Genomic DNA, 22,596 nt, shown 5'->3' with positions numbered 1-22,596 from the left:
AAGACCATGAGTGCAATCAATCCCAACTGCAGAAAAGACTCAGTTTTAGTGCATCCACACATACAACTCAGATATGTGCTTGGAAATAAAGCATCATTGTCTTTTCCAGTTAGGAAGGAGAAGCAAACTTTACTCCCATCAGCACTCCCTGAGAGACCAGTAGAAAACACACTAGTCTCTGAAAGGAAGGACAATTCACAAACAAGCACGGGAAACAACAGTCTCAGCAGAGAATTTGGTCAAATCTTAGAGAGTAGCCTTTACTTTCCTGAGGCTTGCTCACTACCAACATTCTATTCCAAATATGATACTTGTTCTTATACAAATCAGAAAAAGACTCCACCCTGACCTAAAACTCAGAACCCAGAAGTTACAGTCTTAGATCACACTGACAACAGGTCCACAAAAAGCTTCTTGAGAATAAGTATATGTGCATGAATGAAAGAGACAATGGGTAGAGAAGAGAGTATAGGAGGTAAAACCTATCTAAAATGCATACTATGTTTTCTAGACATTTTGTATCTTATTATCTCATGTTAAAATCTCCAACTAATCTAGTATACTTCTATGTATTCTCAAACCCATGTCTGGACAAAAGACGTCTGCCACCATTGCTTCTCAAATGAGAACTTCCTCCTACATCCAAGGTTCGCAGAACTACCAGTGTTTCTCCAAAGAGCTCTGGCCGCCCAGCAGCACCAGAACTCTGGGCAAACCATGTGCATCATTTCAACTCCAACTGAGGCCCAGTCCGGGTCTTAAAAAATTCTATGTCTGTGCTCCCAAAAAAATCGTAAATAAAAAGAGTCTTTCTACCTTCTGTACTCAATACCCACTTACCTTACTGAATGATCAATGAAAATCATCATAAGCAATCACAGACTAGCTAAGAACCACCACCAAAAAAACCAAACACCTAACAAGGATTCACCTGCACTATATCCAGTGATCGCTGAGCTGTACTGGAACTGGAGGGGATGGGGGTAGAGAATCGCCTCATTTTTCTTCCAAGTGTTTATAGTGAGCAACATTTCATCTCTTTTCCTAACTACAGTCTGTCAGAACCTGCAGGCAATGACCGTGTCTTTCCTGAACTAGCTTTAAAAGTTGTTTGCATTAGTGGAGTAGGAGCCCAACCATCTTAGAACCTGCACCTCTGAGCAAACCATCTTTTAAATTACTACTACACTCTGGGTGCAGTCTGACTAAGGAGGAATAATATGAGACTATTACTTCATTTCTAATAATACCACCAGCTACAACCTTGTCACATGGGAATCTCTAGCTGAACTTCTAAACCCTACCAAAGAAAGAGTGCTGACAATGGATGAGAAGTAGCTATCGCAAAAAAATTTAAAAGTACTATTTTTGTAGAATTAGACATTAATCTATTGTGTTCCCCATCAATTCAGTGATACTTTTTTTTTTTGCTTGGTTTCCATTAGCCATGACAAAATTAGTTAGCTTATAAACTTACTGTCTATTGTCTGCTGACTTCGACCACCAGCATGTCCATTCTATAAGGAAGAGAAAATAAAATAAGTAAACCCACAAAAATAAAAAAACTTAGATGACTTTCTGTTGGGATTTAGGGACAAACACATGAAACATAAACAAGGAACGATGGCCTGTTTTGTCTTTTTTAAACTGAGAGGTAATATGACAAATTCGTAATAAATCTCAAAGACCGGATATTTTTGAAAATCATATTGGGAATTTAGGGAAGTTAACAAGGACACAACATAATACCCAAATTGCAGAAAACGGTCCTAAAAATTATTAAGCATTACAAAGAACTCAGGAATTCTCATTATATTGAAATCACGAGGAAGAAGCCTTTCTCTCTCATGTAGAGTCTGCCTCCTGAGTATCAATCATTTAATAAAGAAAAAGTTTCCCAATTAAAAAACAAAGAGAGTTTTCAAACAAGGAATGATATTTTATATTAATAGCAAATAGAGCTCAGAGAAAAAGAAGTGTTACTTTGAAAAATGGCTTTTCTGAACTGGGTGGTGGAAGGGCGGGCTGGAACAGTGTGGTAGTCCCAAAAGGAACAGAATATGAAAACAACTGGCTTGAGTCAACCATAAGGCATTTCATTAGAACCAACTCACATGGAAAACTTTTGCTTCCACAGATTGAGCTGAGGAGACATGGCATAGAGTGACTGATAATGGAGTCTACAAGGTTCAAACCCAGTCCCTAATGGGAGAAAGAGGCTAACAGAAATTTCCTTACAAATGTCAAAACTACTGGAGAATCAAGATGGCAGAGGAGTGAGTGGAAGTCACACTGACCTCCTCCCAGGACCAACCTGGAATTACAACTAAATTGTGGAGAAACCACCTGGAACAAACAACTGAACAATAGCAAGAGAGGAGTCTTGTAACCTCAGAGATGGAAGAATCGGCTTTAGCGTTATCTAACTGGTAAGGAATGTGGTACAGACTCCAGAAGGCAGATGGGGCGCCCATAGGCGGCAGCACCAGAAGGATATTGAAACAGCCAGCTGGATCCCCATGAACAGAGTGGGGTCTAAACCACAAGCTGGGATCTCTAGCCCACAGCACCAAAGCCCAAAAAGTACACAGAAAACAGCCAGCTGCAAAAAGTGGCAGGGTTGCTCTCTGCCAGAGACAGGCGGCTGGAAACGCATAGAACTGTTTAAAGGGCCAAAGCATAAATTTTTATTTGCAGCCACTTACCCTGGTCTTCAGCAAAGGTGGGGGCAGAGTGAGCTAGAGACACCTGAGGAGAGACTGGGGAAGGAGGCTTTGGGGAGAACACTGAGAGAGTAGCCGGTGGGATCTCGGTGCTGACTCATCCCCCAGTGGCAGCAGCCGTCTTGCTCAGGCAGAGACCACTCCCCCTGAGCAGCACCAATGACAGAGGACCCAACAGCCCCATCCCCAGGTGGGATTCCACCCCACCCTGTGCTGTCTAAGCTGCCTGCTGAGTGCAGAGTGGCAGCCACAGACAGTAGATGCCTGGCTAAAGTGGGTACAGAGAGGTCTGGAGACACATGAGCAGAGACTGGGGACGGAGGCTCTGGGGAGAGAACGGAGAGAGTAGCTGGCAGAATCCCAGTGTAGACTCCTCCCCCATATGGCTGCAGCAAGAGAGGACCCAATAACCCTGCCCCAGGAGGGACTCTGCCCCACCCTGAGCTGTCTAAGGTGGCCTTCTGAGTGCAGAGTGACTAGATTAACAGCTGAAGGAGACAGTCACAAACAGTAGATTCCTGGAAGTCTCGAACAGACTGCCTAAAGTCAGACAGGGTCAACATCTGACATCATCAGAGGCAGATCCAGAAAGTAAAAACAGTGGTCTCAAACGACAGAAGTTCACATCACAAAGTCAGGAAATCAAGACAGATCAACTTAAGAAGAGGAAGCAAAAGTGTCTCACAAATAATGGGAAGACAAAGAAATACGTCCCACTGGAAGGGAAAGGAGGAATCCCACAAAGACAACTAAATGAAACAGAGGCAAGTAAACTATCAGGTATTGAGTTCCAAACAACAGTTCTAAGAAAGCTCAATGGGCTCAGGGAGCTCAGAGAGAATTACCAAAAACTATAGGGAAACTACGAGGAACTTACTGCAGACTATATCAGCATGAAAAAGGGCACAGAAACTATCAACAAGGGGCAGGAGGAAATGAAGAATACAATTTCTGAATTGAAGAACAGTAGAAGGAATCAAAAGCAGGCTTGATGAAGCTGAGGACCGAATCAGCGAGCTGGAGGACAAGGAGAAAAAAGCTCCCAAAAAGAGCAAGAAAAAGAAAAAACACCCAAAAAGAATGAAGAAGCATTTAGGGAAATTCAGGACAACCTGAAATGTAATAATATCCATATAATAGGGATACCAGAAAGAGAAGAGGATGAGGAAGGGATAGAGAACCTGTTTGAAAAAGTCATGATAGAAAACTTTCCTAATTGAAGGAGAGAAAAAGTCACACAAGTCCAGGAAGCACAGAGGATCCCATTCAAGAGGATCCCAATGAACCCACTCCAAGGCACATCATCATTAAAATGGCAAATATCAAAGACAAACATAAAATTCTAAAGGCAGCAAGGCAGAAAGAGGTAGTAACATATAAGGGAGCCCCGATACAGCTAGCAGCTGACTTCTCAAAAGAAACTCTGCAAGCCAGAAGGAAATGGCAAGAAATATTCCAAGTCATGAAAAGAAAAGGTCTGCAACCAAGACTGCTCTACCCAGCAAGCCTCTCAATTAAAATGGAAGGTGAAATAAGGACTTTCCCAGGCAAAAGGTGGCTAAAAGAATACACATCCACCAAACCAGCACTGCAAAATACACTAAAGGGACTGCTTTAAGATGAAGAAAAAGTTTCCATGAATACCCAGTTCCTTACGAAGTTGCCAATACTTGATATTATCAGTATTTTTCATACTCATTAATCTGATTGTGACAATGATGTTATTTTAATTATTCCTTTACTGTTTGTTGAAACTAAACCTGTTTTTGTATATTTCTTGCCTATTTCTATTACTTTTAAAAAGCTTTAAATGATTTTTTGGTATTCTTTATCCATTTATTTATTAAAGGTTTGTAGAACTTTTTTCCCCTCAAAAAAGAAAAAGCCTATTAACCATGTTAAGATATGTTGCAAATACTTTCCTATTCTATTCCTTGTCCTTTAACTTTTTTAATATGTATATTACTATATAGTCTTAAATGTTTAATATAGTTATATTGTCAGTATTTACCTTATAGCTTCTGGGTTTGAATATTTTACTTCAGGTCATGAAAAATATTAGTTCTATTTCCTTCTAAAACTCTTTAGATTCTACATACTGATTTTTAACTCACCTGAATATTTCTTGTATAATGTGTGAAATAGGGCTCTATACTTGTTTTATTTCAAGTAATAGTGGTCCAGGCACCTTATTTGTTGAATAGCTCTTATTTTCCCCATCGATCTGAAATATCAACTTAATCATGTATTATATTGTTAGACAGATATATACGTTTGTCTCTAGAATGCTCATTATATTTCATTTATCTACTTGATTATTTCTGTGCTGGTGTAATGTTGGCTTAATTACTGAGACTTTATAATGGTTTTAAATTTTTTTGTATTTTATAATTAACTTTGACATTTAAAAAGAATAAAATCAATCTGATTTGAGAGAGAGAGAGAGAGATGGAACTCCTACATTTTGTGACAACATGGATGGAACTGGAGAATATTAAGCTAAGTGAAATAAGCCAGTTGATGAAAGACAGTTACCATATGATCTCACCTACAAGTGGAATCTATTCAACAAAATAAACTAATGAACAAAATAAACCACAGGCATGGAAACATGGAGCAGACTGAAAGTGACCAGAGGGGATGGGGAAAGAGGACAATGGTGGAAAGAAGGGGAAGGGACTAGACAAAGAGCATGTATGAATGACCCATGGACATGGACAACAGAGTGGGAACTGACTGTGGGAGCGGGGGGTGGGGGTGGGATGGGTGGAGGAGGCTTAAGGAGTAAAAATTTAGACAATTGTAATAGAATAAACATGATTTATAAATTTAAAATAAAATGAAAAAAATATTTTATAAAAAATTTAAAAAATAAAAAGAAAAATTTTAATAATAGTAGAATTGTGTTTTTCATTTGTTTCTGTGATAATTAGTGATGCTGAGTATCTTTTCATGTACCTGTTGGTCATCTGCATGTTTTCTTTGCAAAAATTTCTATTCAGATCCTCTGCTTGTTTTTTCTTAACCAAATTGTTTGGGTTTTCTTTTATTGTTGTTGTCGTCATCATTGAGTTATATGAGTTCTTTATATATTTTGGATGTTAACCCTTTATTACACATATCGTTTGCAAATATTTTCTCCCATTCTATACATTGCCTTTTTGTTTGTTTCATTTGCTGTGCAAAGGTTTTAGTTTGATGCAATTCTACTTGTCTGTTTTGAACATTTGTTGCCTGTGCGCATATCCAAAAATTATTACCTAAACCAATGTCAAAAGCCTTTTTCTTATGTTTTCTTATATGAGTTTTGTGTTTTCAGGTCTTATATCTAAGTCTTTCATACATTCTGAGTAGATTGTTGTATATGGTGTAAAAAAAAATAAAGTGCTGAAAGTAGATGCAAAATGTAAATAAATAAATAAATCTCTCAACGAAGAACATTATATCTAGCAAAATTATCTTTCCAAACTCAATGAAATGAAACAAAAACAGAAACAAAAAACCCAAATATATCAAAACTACTGAAGGAAAAGACAAACCTTAGAGCTTTTACCTTTACATTAACTCAAATCTCGTACAATTTCTGTTCATGAAATGTTATTTACAACGCATTTTATTTTTAAAACAATGAAATCATTTACAAGAAATGTAAACAATAAAACAGAACTGCTAAGAAAAAACCCCGTGAGTTAAAAAGGTTAAAGTTAGGGAAAGAGAAACAACACACCTCACCAGTATGTAACAACAGGTAGAGAGCAATCAAGGCTCTACTCTTTTGCTGCTCTCTCAACTAAGATTACTACTCACTAAACATATACACACAATGTAGAGCATGTGCATCCTCAATAGCACAAACCCTGACATACAAAGAAGTCTTCTCAAAATTACATCAGACCAAAAGAATGGAAAAGGAGAACAGGAAACAGCAGCCATCAGACCTGAGGAATATTTCATTTCACCTTGAAAATTATTTTTAAAACACAAACAACAAACTGATAGAACACAGGGGTCACATTATTTGTGGTGGGTAAATGCTGGACAGCAAAACAGTGGTAGTCAAAATAAAGAAGTATTAAATGGTGAGGAAAATCAGAAAGCTACAGGGGTTTTAACTTAACTAACCAAGAAAGGAATGAGTGAACAGTGGTATGTGTAAATAAAACAAGAGGCAAAGTTAAGACTGGATTTGAGATATCGTAGAGGTAAAGATTTAAGCTTTGATAGTATGTAATCTGATGTGTTTAGAAACTGTATGGACCAGCACTGTCCAAGGGAATGTTCTGCCATAATAGAAATATCCTGGCTTCTGGCCAAGATGGAAGCATAAGTAGATAACTTCGCTTCTTCGCACAACCAAAAGAAGGATAAAAACCAACTTAAAAATAAAAAACAACCAGAACTGCCAAAAAATCAAACTGTATGGAAGTATGACAACCAAGCAGTTAAAGAAACATTCATCCAGACTGGCAGGAGGGGTGGAGATGGGAAGCCCAGGCAGAGAGGACAGACCACAAGGCGCAAGGTGACAGCTAGAGGACAGGGCAAGTGAGGTAGCAGTTTGTGGACCAGGCGGTCCCACACTGGCATACAGATAAGTGAAGAAGAACAACAGGGAATCGAGACAGACTGTGTAATGCAGGGTTCCAGTGCGGGGATGTTAAAGCCTCAAAACCTCTGGCTTTAGCATGCCACCGCAACCCACAAAAACCTATGTGGGTTGCCATGGCAGGAGGAACTCCCAGTCTCACAGCAGAGCCCACTGGAGGGGACCACAAGATCCTAGGACATACACAAGCCTACCTACCTGGGAATCAGCACCTGAAAGGACAAAAATCTGCTTGTGGGAAGTGAGGGAAATGACTGAAAGCGGGGAGAGAGCTGAGCAAACTGCATTGTTCCTTCTCTGACCCTTCCCCCACACAAAGCACTACAATGCAATGAAGTGGGTTGCCCTGCCCTGGTGAATACCTAAGGCTCCACCCCTTACAACATAACAGGTGCGCCGAGACAAAGAAATACGGCCCAAATGAAAGAATAGATCAAAGCTCCAGAAAAAGAACTGAACAATGAGGAGAGAGGCAGCCTATCACAGGCAGAGTTCAAAACACTGGTAATCAGGATGCTCACAGAAATGATTGAGTACAGATGCAAAATAAAGGAAGAAGTAAAGGCTATACAAAGTGAAATAAAGAAAAATATACAGGGGACCAACAGGGAAAGGAAGGAAACTGGGACTCAAATCAATGATTTGGAACAGAAGGAAGAAATAAACATTCAACCAGAACAGAATGAAGAAAACAAGAATTCAAAAAAATGAGGAGGCTTAGAAGCCTGTGGAACAACTTTAGACATTCCCATATCCGAATCACAGGGATACCAGAAGGAGAAGAGGAAAAGCAAGAAATTGAAATATTATTTGAAAAAATAATGGAAGAAAATTTCCCCAGTCTGACGAAGAAAATAGACATGTAAGTCCAGGAAACTCAGAGAGTCCCAAATAAGTTGGATCCCTGTAGAAACACACCAAGACACATCATAAGTAAGTTAGCCATGATTAAAGATAAGGAGAGAATCTTAAAAGCAGCAAGAGAAAAGGAGAATTACCTACAAAGGAGTTCCCAGAAGACTGTCAGCTGTTTTCTCAAAAGAAACTTTACAGGCAAGAAGCAGCTGGAAAGAAGTATTCAAAGTCATGAAAAGCAAGGACCTACAACCTAGATTACTCTATCAAGCAGAGCTATCATTTAGAATGGAAGGGCAGATAAGGTGCTCCCCAGACAAGGTAAAGCTAAAAGGCTTTGTCATCACCAAGTCCTTATTATAAGAAATGTCCTTATTATAAGAAAAAGCGGCTTATCTTAGAAAAGAAGATCAAAACTATTAACAGTAAAATGGTAACAAACTCACGACTATGAACAAGTAAAACTGAAACAAAAACAAACGAAGCAAATAATTAGAATAGGAACAGAATCACAGAAATGGAGATTAAATGAAGGTTACTAGTGGGAGAGGAAGCAGGGAGAATGGGGGGAAAAGGTACAGGGAATAAGAAGCATAACTGGTAGGCACGTAATAGACAAGGGGAAGGTTAAGAACTTGTATGTATGACCCATGGATATGAACTAAGGAGGGGCGGGGGGAGTGCTAGTGGGAGGAGGGGTGAGGGCAAAGAAGATAAAGGAAAAAAAAAAGTGGGACAACTGAAATAGCATAATCAATAAAATATACTTAAAGAAAAAAGAAATATTCTACATGTGCAGAGTCCTATATTCTAGCTACTAACCATGTACCTGGATATTGAGTATTTAAAATATGGTTAGCCCTGGCCGGGTAGCTCGGGTGATTGGAGTATCTTCCCATACAACAAAAAAAGGTTGTGGGTTTGATCCCTGGGAGGGCAGGTATGGGAGGCAACCAATCAATGTTTCTTTCTCACATTGCCTTTTCTCTCGCTCTCTCTCACACCCTTCCTCTCTCTCTAAAACGAATAAACATATCCTTAGTTGAGGATTAAAATAGATAGAGAGATATAGATAGACAGTGTGTCTGAGGTACTGAACTTTTGTTTATTAAATTTAAATAAACTACATGTGGCTAGTGGTTACAATATTGGAAAGCACAGGAATAAACTTTATGTTAAAGATGACAGATCAAAAATACATGGCTTTTAAAAAATATGTAAATCAGGAAAGACAAATACAGGTGAAGAAAAAGTAACTGACTTAGTTGACTTGGTAAAACCAAATCCTAAGCCAGAAGTAGGGGAAGCCAGAAAATAAATAACCATACCAGCCAACTCAGTATTTCTCCGTATCAAATAACTTGGAAGCGGGAGCGACAGGAAGTTAACAGGAAGGTTAACTGTGGGAGGATTTGTTTAAAGACTGTACAGAATCACATCTCTTTTCCCCCTCCCTCCTGCCCTCTGCACAGTACGGTGAATGGGGTTCTAAACTTTATCAAAGAGGTAACACATGGCCAGGAGTACTACTAAAGTCAATGTAGACAAACAAATATTCCAAGGGCAGCCTTCTTTTCCCACTAAGCTCTTCTGACGCTGACAGATAGGCACAGGCCCTACAGGGAAAAAATTAGAAACAGTCCCTGGAGAATCTAAACAAGCTCAACAGAAAAGGTCCAAAGGGGATGACAGAGGAGTTTTAAAAAAAAGAAACAGCCTGCCCATGTTGTCCCACAAGAATGCTCACAGTCAATCATATACGACCCCCACTCGAAGCCACAGCTCTTAGTTAACTTTTTAGTGTCAATTAGGCAGATTGAAATCACAAGATATTTGAGGAAATTATCTAACATAAAAGATAAAAAAAACAAAGAGAGATTAAAAAAAAATCTTTTAAGTAGAGATGTACAAATATCTCCTGCTTAGAAGGAAACTTAGAAAATGTATCCAGCCCTAACCCATGTGGCTCAGTTGGCTGGGCATGATCCCACAAAGCAAAAGGTCGCCAGTTCGATTCCTGGTCAGAGCACAGGCCTGGGTTGCAGGTTCGGTCCCCAGTTAGGGCACATAAGAAAGGCAACTGATCGATGTTTCTCTCTCACTTTGATATTTCTTTCCCTGTAGCCTTCTCTTCCCCTCTCTCTAAAAATAAATAAAATCTTAGGATGGATGGGAGGAAGAGAGGGAGGGAGGAGAAAAAAAGCAAAGCAAACCCAAATTTTTGCTAGGCCAATTCAATGATTTTTAATATTTTTATATTATCATCCACTTTTTAAAAATCCTCATCTGAGGATATGTTCATTGATTTTAGAGCAAGAGGAAGGCTGGAGGAGGGCAGAGAGTGAGCAAATCAATCGTGTACATCATCAATCGCGTGCCTCCCATACACGCCCTGATTGGGATCGAACTCGCAACCTTTTGGTGCATGGGACAACACTCCAACCAAGTGAGCTACCCGGCCAGGCCAGGGCTATTATTTTTTATTAAGATTTTATGTATTTATTTTTTATAGAGATGGAAAGGAAGAAAGGGAGAGGAACGTCGATGGGAGAGAGAAACACTGATTGGCTGTCTTCTGTACGCACCTCAACAGGGGACTAAACCCACTATCCAGACATATGCCCTGACCAGGAATTGAACCAGCAATGCTTTCACTTTGTGAAATGATGTCAAGCCAACTGAGCCACACCAGTCAGTTCCCAGTCAGGGCTCAGTAAGGGCTGTTATTATCCACTTTTTAAAGTAGCTCTCACTAATAAAGCTTGAATATCTTTGCCTTAAAGGGAACTAAAATATTACAGAGAAGATTACAGTCCCCTCTTTCCCCATCCAAACCACTCCTTATACTAAGCTTCTGGGGTCATTTACACACACTCCTGTGTGTACGGTGCTTGAACTGCAGATTTCAAATGAGTTGCCTATTGTTACCAAATATAACAAACCACAAGGATGCTACTCAAAAGGTTAGCCAATTTGTAAAAGAAAGTCTCAATCCAAACCCTTACCTTCCCAAACTACACACTAAGCTCCAAATAGGACAAGAAGAAACCCAAAAGACCACTTACTGTGACAGTTCCTGGAGCTGGCTCCGATGAACTCACAGAGCTTTGGTATGCAACCCTGTTATGCACAGAACTCTGGTCATAGGAGGAAGACGTTGTTACTGGACCAGTGGAGCTCAGGGAAGAGCTGGTCAGACTGGAGGAGGTAATGACTGAAGTTGTATAGGTAGAGTTCTGTACTGCACTGGTCATTGGTAGAGAGGTATTCAAAGAATCACTACAAAGAAAATGTGTAAGACATAAATTTGTGTCAATTTCCATGGCTTCATGAAGTAGAATTATTTCATCACTTTGTCATACTCCAAATTAAACAAACATGTCTATAACCACAAGTTTATACCACTGCATTCTTTAAACTTATTGACAATGTAGTGACAATTCAAAACAACCCCCTAGTCCAGCTCCACCCATCAAAAAACTCAGACCCACCTATAATTTAATTAACAGGCAAGGGGAGAGCTTTATGATTCTTTAAGGAATCCAGATAGCTGAGGCCAACTTTAGAAAGGGAACCCAAGAAAATATCAGGTTTGGCTGGGCTCTGGAAAGTGGAAAGATTAACTAATGTAATAAAATCTAAAATCTGGACTTTTCTATTTATAAAATATTCCACTGAAGGAAACTAAGTGTTGGCATGATGTGAAGAAATTGCATCCCTTAGGGATTATTCATAGAAATGTAAAATGTGGCAGCCACTCTGGAAAATGCTTGATGTTTCCTCAAATGGTTAAATATAAGTTACAATATAACACAGCAATTCCTACTTATACATCCAAAGAACCAAAAGTACACAAAATCTGTAACTGAATGTTCATAGCAACATAATTAATACTAGCCAAAAAGTGGGAATCCACATGTCCATCAACTCATGAATGAATAAATAAAATGCGGTATGTGTGCACAAATATTATTTGTAAACAAAATGCACACATGCTCCAACGTAGATGAACCTTGAGAACCTATTCTAAGTGAAATAAGTCAGTGACAAATGGACATAAATTACATGATTCTAGTTATATGAAATGTCCAGAAGAGGTAAATCCAAAGACAGATTACGGGTTGCCAGGGGATGAGGGGAGAGGGAAATTGGGAGTAGTTGCTAACAGGCACAGGGTTTCTTTTCAGGGTGATGAAAGGAAAATTCTGGATTGGGTACTGGTGACGGCTGCACAAACCCACTACTATAGAGTGTATTGTCTGTGTATTGTAGAATGTACTGCAAAGTGATTTCCTAAGTTCTATGCTGTTTACCTTGCAAATAAAAGACTTACTTCAGTCAAAACCAGAGATGTGGGAAGTTACGTACCTTAAAGACTTCGAATACAAGCTGATGGGAATCTGGTTACTATTTTCACTGCTTGCAGCTGATGCAAATTCAGAGAGAGAAGATTCTGATCCAAATTCCAAGGCGCCAAACTGAACATTTAATCCTGTGACATCTGCTGAACCAGGCATTTCCACTGCAGAAGCTGGGATCTGCAAAGCAAAGCTGCCATGTCAGGAACAGAGGTCATATATTTCAAGTCCCAAAGACCTATACCAGAGCCAAATGAACACTGGGTTCATAAGGCACACCTGGCAAGCCTGAATAACAGAAAGGCCAAAAGGAAGGAAAAGGTATTGTATTTTTAAAAAAGAGATAGGAGGGAAAACAGCAAAGAAAAATTAAAAGCTAGCAGGAGAATGGTCACTGCTACCAACTGCTTTCTTGGAGCAGTAAGGAGAGGGGTTGGGGTTGTGGATGAGTAAAGGAGAGCTCCTTAAAGCATTATCTGGCCAAGATCCACTCATCCTCCATCCATGAGACACAGCTAAACACACAAGACCACCAGGTTCTTTGAGCCAGGTCCTCTAATTTGAATTAGTCTCTTTCTCTCAGTACAAACCAATTGCCTCTAATCTTAGTCCACTCACTCAGTAACTGCCAATTCCTCATAAAGCAGTAAACTATGTGCTTGAAAAATAGTACATCCAGTTACTGAGACTTGCTAACCCAACACTTAAGCTAAATGTTAAAATACCACATTTTGCGGTGTATCATGTGTCCTGTGTATAATCTGCACCCATGTTTTTCTGCGCATTACACATGGAATTATTATACCCATGGTATGTAGAAATTATACTCATGTATAATGTGCAATCTTATTTTTCCCTCAAAATTTTGGGCAAAAAAGTACACATTACATACAGCAAAATATGGTACATCCACCTTGGACTGTGACTTCACAATGGAATACCCACCTTAGAAGCTGGAGGTATCCGCCGCTTAGTGAGTTTGATGTGTTTAGGTTGTGCCTGGTGGGCAGACACAGCGATGTTTTCAACAGTCAGGCTGGGAAGCTGCAAGAGTTTGTTCACAGTGGAGGTACTATCTCTGGGTGCTGACTCTCGGAGTTTTACCTGGGAAGGGAAGGACTCCAACCCAGGAGGAGGAACAGTGACTGTCTGAGTCTGGTGCTGCTGTCGCTGGCTCAACTGGCTAAGAACTGGGGATGGTTCAGGCTGAGATTTAAAGTCTAGGAAACATGTAAAGAGGGGGTTAAAAAAAACAAGTAAGCAACAATCAACTATTCTGGGACATGGGTTTAGAGCTCCCTCTTTCACCATCACTGGCAGTGAAGAGTCATAGTTACCACCAGTTTCTCCCAACCATCTTCTAGCTGAATCCCATCAGTATTCTCTGTGCAGGCGTGCACCTGCTTTCGTGCATGTATGTAATGAATATTGAGGGACGGTCAAAAGTAGGTTTACACTTGAGTACACAAAACACAGGAGTTCATTCTTCCATCATTGTTTATTATTGCATTATGTATTTGCATTACAACTGTAAACCTTTTTTAAATATATAATTTTTGGTGTGCTGCAGAATTTTAGTAATTAGGTGTTTTCTCTTTTAATTATTTAAAATACTAATTTTTAGAGAGGGGGAGGGAGGAAAAGAGGGAGAGAAATTCCAATGTGTGGTTGCATCTCACATGCCCCCTGCTGGGGACATGGCCTGCAACCCAGGCACGTGCCCTACAGTGGGAATTGAACCTGCGACGCTTAGGTTCTCAGGCTGGCACTCAATCCACTGAGCCACAACAGCTAGGGCTGTAAACCTATTTTTTATTTTTTAATTACCTTTTATTGATTGTGCTATTACAGCTGTCCTGATTTTGCTCCCTTGGTCCCTCTCCTCCCAGAACCCCCTACTCCCTCAGGCAATCCCCCCACCATTTTTATGTCCATGGGCCATGGGTATCAGTTCTTTGGCTCCTCCATTTCCCATGCTGTACTTTACATCCCCCTGGCTATTCTGTAACTACCTATGTGTACTTCTAAATCCCCTCACCTCTTCATTCATTCTCCGACATCCCCCTCCCATCTGGCAACCATTAAAATGCTCTTTGTATCCATGATTCTGTCTCCATTCTCCTTGTTTGCTTAGTTTCCTTTTTAGATTCAATCGTTAGCAGATTTGTATTTATTGTTCTTTTTCTTAAATAAGCCCCTTTAACGTTTCATATAATAATGGTTTGGTGATGATGAACTCCTTTAGTTTTTTGTCTGGGAAGCTCTTTGTCTCCCTTTGATTCTAAATGATCTCTCTGCTTGGTAGACCAATCTTGGCTCTAGATTGCTACTTTTCATGACTTGAGTATTTTTTGACAATCCCTTCTAGTCTACAAAGTTTTCTTTTAAGAAATCAGCTGACAGTCTTATGGAAACTGCCCTCCAGGCAACTAACTGCTTTTTTCTTACTGCTTTTAAGGCTCTCTATCTTTAAATACTGGCAATTTAATTATAATATATCTTGGAGTGGACCTGTTTGCATTCATCCTGTTTGGGACTCTCCATGCTTCCTGGACTTGATATTTATTTCCTTCACCAAATTAGGGAAGTTTTCTTTCACTATTTTTTCTGACAGATTTCCAATTTCTTGCTCTTTCTCTTCTCCTTCTGGGACTCCTATGATGTCAACACTGGACCTCTTAAAGTTGTCCCAGAGGCTGCTTATACTACCCTCATCTTTTTGGATTCTTTTTAATGAATTTAAAAATTCATTAAATTTTTGTTGTTCTAAGTGGTTGTTTTTTGCTTCCTTATGTTCCAAATCATTCATTTGATTCTTGGTTTCATTCACTCTACTGCTGTTTCCCTGTAAATTGTTCTTTATTTTAATTAGTGTATCCTTCATTTCTCACTGGGCCTTTTTATGCTGCTGAGGTCCTCACTGAGTTCCTTTCAGCAGCCTTATAAACAGTGTTTTGAATTGTGCATCTGACAGATTGCTAATCTCCATTTTGCTTAGCTCTTTTTCTGGAGTTTTGATCTGTTCTTTCATTTGGGCCATGATTCCTTCTCTCCTCGTTTTGGCAGCCTCCCTGTGTTTGTTTCTATGTATCAGGTAGAGCTGCTTTGAGCCCATATGTCTTGGTCGTGTGGCCTAATGTAGTAGGCGTCCTGTAGGGTGCAGTGGCACAGCCTCCTCTATCATCCAAGCTGGGTACTCGAGGTCTGCCCTTTGTATGGGCGGAGTACACCCTCCTCGTGCAGTTCAACCTCGGTTGCTGTTGGCAGATCAATGGGAGGGATTTACCCAGGCCAGTCAACTGCAAGGATTGGCTGTGACCACTGACCACTAACCTCCACCCTCCATGGAGGATCAGCTGTGCAGGGGCAGGGTGGTGGTGCTCTGATATGGTCTGTAGCTGTTCACTGGCCCTGGGGTTTCCTGGGTGGTGCTGGCCAAGGTCAGCCCCGACCTGTGTTCTGCCCAGGGCCACCCTGCATGAGCAACACAGCAGTCTGAGATCGCTGTTACATGTGCTGGGATTGGAGAGTCCCAGGGGAAGCCATGCTGTGACTCTAGGCTGGCTGCTGCTAGTGCTAGACCTGGGGCTACTTTGCAAGAGGTACAGGGGCTAGGGGCTTACTTAGGCTGGCTATTGTTTGCAAGACAGGATTTAGGAAGTTATGAAGCATGAGCCGAGAAGAGCCATTTATGGAAAAGTCATTATTAAGAGTTTGGTTGGGCCCATAATTTGGGTGGGATGGAGCCCCAGGGGATCTCCAGGGCAGGGCAAACTGTGCTAACAAGATTGATGGAGTCTCAAATATGGCACTAGCCTGCCAGCTCTGTGGCTCCTTGGGGTGAGGGCTCAAAAAATGGACAATGGCCTCTGTCTGCATTTCCATCTAGAAGAAAGCTGTCCCCCAGCTCCCACTTTGATACCAGATACTTCAGTTCCTCCCTTTATGCCACCGGTGCCTTTCATGCTGCTACCCAGTGCTGGAGCTCAGAGAGAGTGAGTCTGAGTAAGTCTGTGTGTGGGTTCTTCAAGGGTAACTGCTTGGGACTCCAGCAGTTTTTTCTACTGACTCAGTCCCCACTGGTTTTTGAAGCCAGAAGTTACAGGGACTTGTGCTCCTGGCACAGGAACCCTGGGCTTGGGGTCATGGTGTAGGGCTGATACTCCCCGCTCCTGATATATCCCTCCCAAATTTTTATTCACCACACGTGGGTGTGGGACCAGCCCATTCCATGTCTCCACCCCTCCTAACAGTCGAGATGGATGTGATTTCTTTAATTCCATAGTTGACAGACTTTCATTCAACTCAATTTCTGACAGTTCTGAGTGATGGTGGTATATTTTATAGTTGTAATTTTGATGCGGTTGTAAGAGGAAGCAAGCCTTGTTTACCTATGCTGCCATCTGGACTGAAGTCTCTAAACCTAATTTTGACCATCCCTGTAATATGATAAATGGAAAAGGATGCCTGAATGTGTTTGTAGCTAATTTCTTAAGCAGAGAGGAGATTCAGTTTATGGGTAAGGATACTATGGAATGACTATATGCATCTGGCCTTGAGCTAACAGAGAATTATATTTTTGTTGCTTTACGGACTTTCTACTAAACTTCTGAAAGTTATTTTACTAAGTTTTTCTCTAAGTAACATATGTAGTATTATAAAATTCAAAAGGTACAAAAATGTTTATGACTACCAATCACCCTTCCACCCTGTCCCCAGATTCGTTCCATAGAGGCAGACACTGTATCCACTTTCTTGAGTATCTTCAGAGACAGTATTTCAATACACAAAATACACAGAGAAAGACACATACGTTTCCTATCTATCTTACTTCCTCACAACCATTCAGGTTTCAGAGACTGTTCCATATTAATGTGAAAAGAGCTACTTCATTTTTATGGCCACATAAAATGTAATCCAGTGTACACAGGTATCACATTCTAAACCTAGAACTACATTAATGGACTTTAAGTTCTCCAATCTCTTGCTATGGAAAACAGTGCTGCAACAACTATATTTTTATGTAAGACATTTTGCTCAAGTGAAAGTATACTTACAAGAAATCAGTTGCTGGATATGTTCAAAAAATGACTAGACTATAAATTTTGACAACTTTAAACACTTTAAAAGTCCTATCCATAGAAATAGAACACATGCTTTTTTACATACCAAATTTTCATCCTTATTAATTTCACTGGTGAAAACAGGTATAAAAGATGCAAAACAAAATGATCTAAGTTAAGCATCACTGATATACTTAAGTATCCTTGGCCTATTAACTTGCTATGGCCATACCTCTTCAACCGTTTTTTAACTTCATTGTTGGTCTCCTTGAATTTTAGTTTTTCTTTTTATACTAAGGAAGTTATGAGCACTTTGTCTATGATACAATTTTCAAATATTTTTTCAGTTTGTTTCCTCTTTGGTTTATGGTGTTTCCTGTCATATTTAGAAAATTCCACCTCACACAGAGTGTATCAAAATCTTCCTATGTTTTTCTCTATTAGTGTTCTGAATTCACTCTTTATGTTTAAATATTTGTCCCATGCCTGGTGTAGAGTGGACGTTAGGGATCCAACTTCAATTTTCAGCCAGATATCTAATAGCAATAAACACTTTTTCACCACTGACTTGAAATGCTAACTCTAGCAATCTTCTTCTGCAAAGGGCCAGGGAGTAAATTATTTTAGGCTTTAAAAGCTGTCTGTTAGCAACTATTCAAATCTGCCTTTGTAGATTGAAAGTAGTTACAGACAATATGTAAATGGCTGTGGCTGTGTTTCAATAAAATTGTATTTACAAAAACAGGTAGCAGACTGAGTTGAAGTTTTACCAACCCATGACTTAGGGTACTTCTATGTTAGATGAATTTATTTTGGGATTTAACATGAGAGGTACATTTAAAAAAAAAAAAGGACAGACTTTAAAAAGAAGAAACAAATGGCATCCTTAAATCTAAAACCTCATTATCACTTAGTAAATGTGCCAGAAAAAGTTAACATAAAAGGTCCAGAGCTGCCATCCGAAATGCTGGCTTGTGCCCTGGCCAGTGTGGCTCAGTTGGTGGGACATGTCGTAGGTTTCATTCCCAGTCAGGGCCATGCATGGGTTGCGAGTTCAGGCCCCAGATGGGGTGCATGCAAGAGATAGCCGATCAATGTTTCTCTCTCACATGAACGATTCTCTCCCTCCCCGTCTCTTTAGAATGAAAGAAAAAAAAATTTTTTAAGTAATGCTGGCTTGAAAGATTAGCTCTTGGCTAGTGTCTGAGAATAAAGAATTTTTGTAGGCTGTAGGGAAAGAGTGCCAACTCTAACCAATAAAGGTGACTCTGTGCCTTGAATATTTGTACCACATGGCTTGCATTGAATACTTGCTTTCCTTCTAGGAATCTGGAATTTTGGTGTGTACCAAGCAGAGAGAGGGTGCCTACATAACCAACCCCACAATAAAACCTTGGGCATTAAGTCTCTAATGAATTTCCTCGTCAGGCATCACTTCAAACCTGGGAATAGTCTCCGGTATTTCCGTAACAGTAAGCCATCTCATTCAGCAGAGAAATGTGCTTCCGTGTCACTCAATATGCCCTAAACATATACCGGTCCACATAACCAACCCTGTGTTTAATGTAACCCCCTGATATTCCTTAAGACAGTGTGATATGTGTTGGTAGAAAACGGTAGTTTAGAGATTTTTTTAAAAATCGTCCCCCAAAGACATGTTTATTGGTTTTAGAGAGAAAAGACGGGGAGAGGGCGACAGAGAGAGAAACATTGATGTCAGAGAGAAACATTGATCAATTGCCTCCCATACGTGTCCCAACAGGAGGCTGAACTTGCAACCTAGGTATGTGCCCTGACCAGGGACCAAACTTACTACCTTTTGTTTTACAGGATGACACTCCAACAAAATGAGCCACATGGCCAAGGCAGGAAATGGTAGTTTAATGTCACAAAACCTATGTGAGTAGAATTTAGAAAACCTCCAACTTACATGTGGTGTCTTTAGTTTATAAACCACAGATGGTAAAGCTGAACCAAATCATAGTGGATACATGCAAATGTTAAAAGGAGAAAGCGATGAAACTGGTGTGATTTAAAATGTCCATATTCCACCTTCTGCCACCACCTTTTTCTAATGCAGCTTAGAAAATTCTGTATAGGCATTTATGCAAAGTTGTTTCCTTTTATTTGCATGCCTTTACCATGCTTTTAAACATCTCTTCAAAGTATGACCTACCACTACTAACAAATAAATGCAGGTATTTATTTATACAATACAAATATGACTGATTTAATTCAGAAACTTTGTAAAATTATACTAAAAAAAAACCTCTGGACAGATTCCACATTAGTGTTCACAAGTCAACAGCCTCTGTAATGTTTAGGCTGTGAACAACCACAGAAAATGTATACTTACCAAAATGGCTAAGGACTGAGGACTGGGTAACTGAGGGCTTGAGGTCCCAAGAAGAAGCGGTTGTGGGGGGACTTGTACTATTCTGCTGTGAACTTTGGGTGGTGGTAAACTGGCCCAAACTCTGAGGTTTCAACTGGTCCAAAATCTGGGAGCTGGTGATGTTTGCCATTTTTGAAGGTGTAAGCTCTCCAAATCCTGAACCAAGGACGGACGACTTTAAAGGGAAAGAAAACAGAAATCCTAAACAATACAGAATTTCTAACCCAGGCTTTAAAACATGCCAGGTATTTCCACAAGAATTTCAAAAACTATGAGCCAGAACATCTGAATTAGTAAGACTCATATGAATAAATACGACATGAAAATATTACTATGCAACAAGATCTGACTAAATAAATCCAGCAAGACTTCCTGATTTTGATATAAGAAGGTAAAGGAAAGGTAAATATTTTCCCTAGATTTTAAGAAACTGGTATTTTTAGGAAGTGATGTTACAAATTCACAAATAAAATTCTATCTTTTTAAACTAAGGAGGAATGTCCTGAATTAAATGACAAACACAAGCTTATAAAACAAAACTACAGTGTTTTTTTTTTAAATGTGTGGAAGAGTAATCATCCTTAATGGTTAGAATAGTTTGGTCACAAAAAGGTCAGATGTGAGGTCTCTGGTCTCTAAGATTAAATGCGGGTCACAATATTTACTTAAAAAAGTTAGTATTCCAAAATCAGACATAGGAGGTATCTATATATTGAGCAAATACCCTGGCCATTGCTGTGTTTATCACAAGTTGTTTAGATGACTAAAGAACACCAAATAGTTCCACAAGCGAGTATACAAAAGACAACGTTACACCTCCCCTATCTATCCTGTCAGGTTAGATGTGAAGATCTCAGGAAAACTAAAGCCTATGCTAAAGAACATAGTGACAGATCTACTGCATTTTTATATTATCAAAATCATTCAGTTTCTGAAACAAGTACTTTGTCAAAAATAACTTTCAAAACCACCTGAAAGGTCAAAAACAAAAGTGATTTGCATTCCCTCAAGAGGTCAGATCTAGGAAGCTGAAATAGTTATTTCTTATCAATATTCAAGGGCACAGAGGATCCTAGTTGTTGTTCTAAGGAAATCCAAATCATCTAATGTGAGCAAACCTTTGGGTTGTGAGCAGTATTACATGTCAATCACAGAATCTATTAGAATAGTTGTGCTAACATTACTTATCATACTCGAGATTTTTGGCTCATGCTACCCACTACACTTCTCTTTCATTGCTACAAATCTGCCAAAACCTAGCTCAAGCCCACTTGCACAATGAAGGCTTCCCAGATGATGCTTCTACTCTTCATCTTTTCCTGCATAATCTCTATCCTGCATCAGCTAGTTTTATAAAATGCATTTTCTGTGTGCTTTACAACACCAGTGAAATCCCTGCCTCAATGACTAACACCAGCAAAAGATTTCTCAATTCCACGTATATGTCTCAATCGACTTTAAAAATGTGTGTATTGGTACACATGTGTACATGCACTCACATACACACAAACACACACAACTGCCCAATTCCCAAGCCCAAAAACTGTCTGGCATTATTTTACTATTATCATTATTACTGTTGTTATTTACTGAAGTTCCCCATTGATTATAAGAGCACAGTAGGGTTGAGAACTACAAACAATTCTTACTAGTTTCTCAAGGTGTTGTTCATGCCAAAAATAACACACCTGAAGGTCACTGTAAAAAAGAAAAAAACCCTCATGTCCTATCTATGCTCTCAGTGGCCTAGCTAAGATTTCAGCAGGACATTGGTATACATGACACTGGTCAGATGGAAAGGCGGAGGAGGAAAGGGCATGATGGCTCAATCAAAGCTGCGTGGTGTGTACTTTAAGCCCTCTCAAAGCAGAGAGGGCACTAGGGCTTGGGCCTGTCCCACTTCGAGCACGGACACCCTCTCATGTGCAATCATCAGTAACACTAAAAATGCCAATTATATTCCCAGCTGTATACTTGACATGACATGCTGTACAGAATAGAATATAGCCATGAAAAGTCTGCATATTCAATTCTGTATTTTATTAGGGTATAGCAAACGACTTTGAGTCAGGAAAAGACTGCATCACATTCATAAGAAAGTCTGTTTCTCCACTGCAGATTTCAGGTAAAATGCACCAAAACTGAACCAAAATAATTATCATTAGTGAAAGCTGTGGATCTATGTTTATGGTCCTTCTAACCCCCCTTCTGCCAACTCATAACTGCCTACAGCTGGACAGGGACTTCACTTCCCCCTGCTGTAGCTGCATTCTTTTACATTCTATGCTTTCAGCCCTTCTGCTTCCATCAGCCTAGCTTCACACCCTTCCGTAAAAATTCCTTAAGTTCTTTCTGATGGGAGCTTGACTCTCATGGGGAGTCAAGAGTCATATATGCAGCAGCAGATGACACTGCTTTAATGAAAGAACATACAAATTACAAGGATCCCCACTACATAGTGTGGCCTTTTAAGAAAAGTACATTAAGTTTATGGAATAACAAAATAAATAAAAATACAAGAAAAGTAAGCACCTAGACAGACTTGGAAAGAACGGTTTTTGCAGCATCTTAGCAAGACAATATTGACAAATATTTG

General features: G+C 39.7%; 1 protein-coding gene and 1 non-coding gene across 2 annotated transcripts in view; both read right to left on the bottom strand.

Annotated features, from left to right (window-relative positions):
• The window catches only part of UBAP2 (ubiquitin associated protein 2), a 129,236-nt gene that overhangs the window by 12,147 nt on the left and 94,493 nt on the right, over positions 1 to 22,596 (bottom strand). Inside the window, exons 12-16 of the mRNA XM_054582913.1 lie at positions 19,962 to 20,175; positions 13,488 to 13,762; positions 12,553 to 12,722; positions 11,250 to 11,463; positions 1,478 to 1,517 (exon numbers count right to left, since the gene is read on the bottom strand). Coding sequence (XP_054438888.1) covers positions 1,478 to 1,517; positions 11,250 to 11,463; positions 12,553 to 12,722; positions 13,488 to 13,762; positions 19,962 to 20,175 — 913 coding nt within the window. The remainder of the gene's footprint in view (positions 1 to 1,477; positions 1,518 to 11,249; positions 11,464 to 12,552; positions 12,723 to 13,487; positions 13,763 to 19,961; positions 20,176 to 22,596) is intronic.
• Positions 29 to 109, bottom strand: LOC129078538 (small nucleolar RNA SNORD121A). Its single transcript, XR_008529986.1, has one exon. It is a non-coding gene; the product is annotated as a small nucleolar RNA SNORD121A (small nucleolar RNA).

The sequence above is a fragment of the Pteronotus mesoamericanus genome, unplaced genomic scaffold (genome assembly GCF_021234165.1).
Source record: "Pteronotus mesoamericanus isolate MK-2021 breed Mesoamerican mustached bat unplaced genomic scaffold, CSHL_Meso_final contig_73, whole genome shotgun sequence".
In the NCBI taxonomy this organism is placed as follows: domain Eukaryota; kingdom Metazoa; phylum Chordata; class Mammalia; order Chiroptera; family Mormoopidae; genus Pteronotus; species Pteronotus mesoamericanus.
Note: the sequence above shows the minus strand (reverse complement) of the source record. Positions and strands in the feature narration are given on the sequence as shown.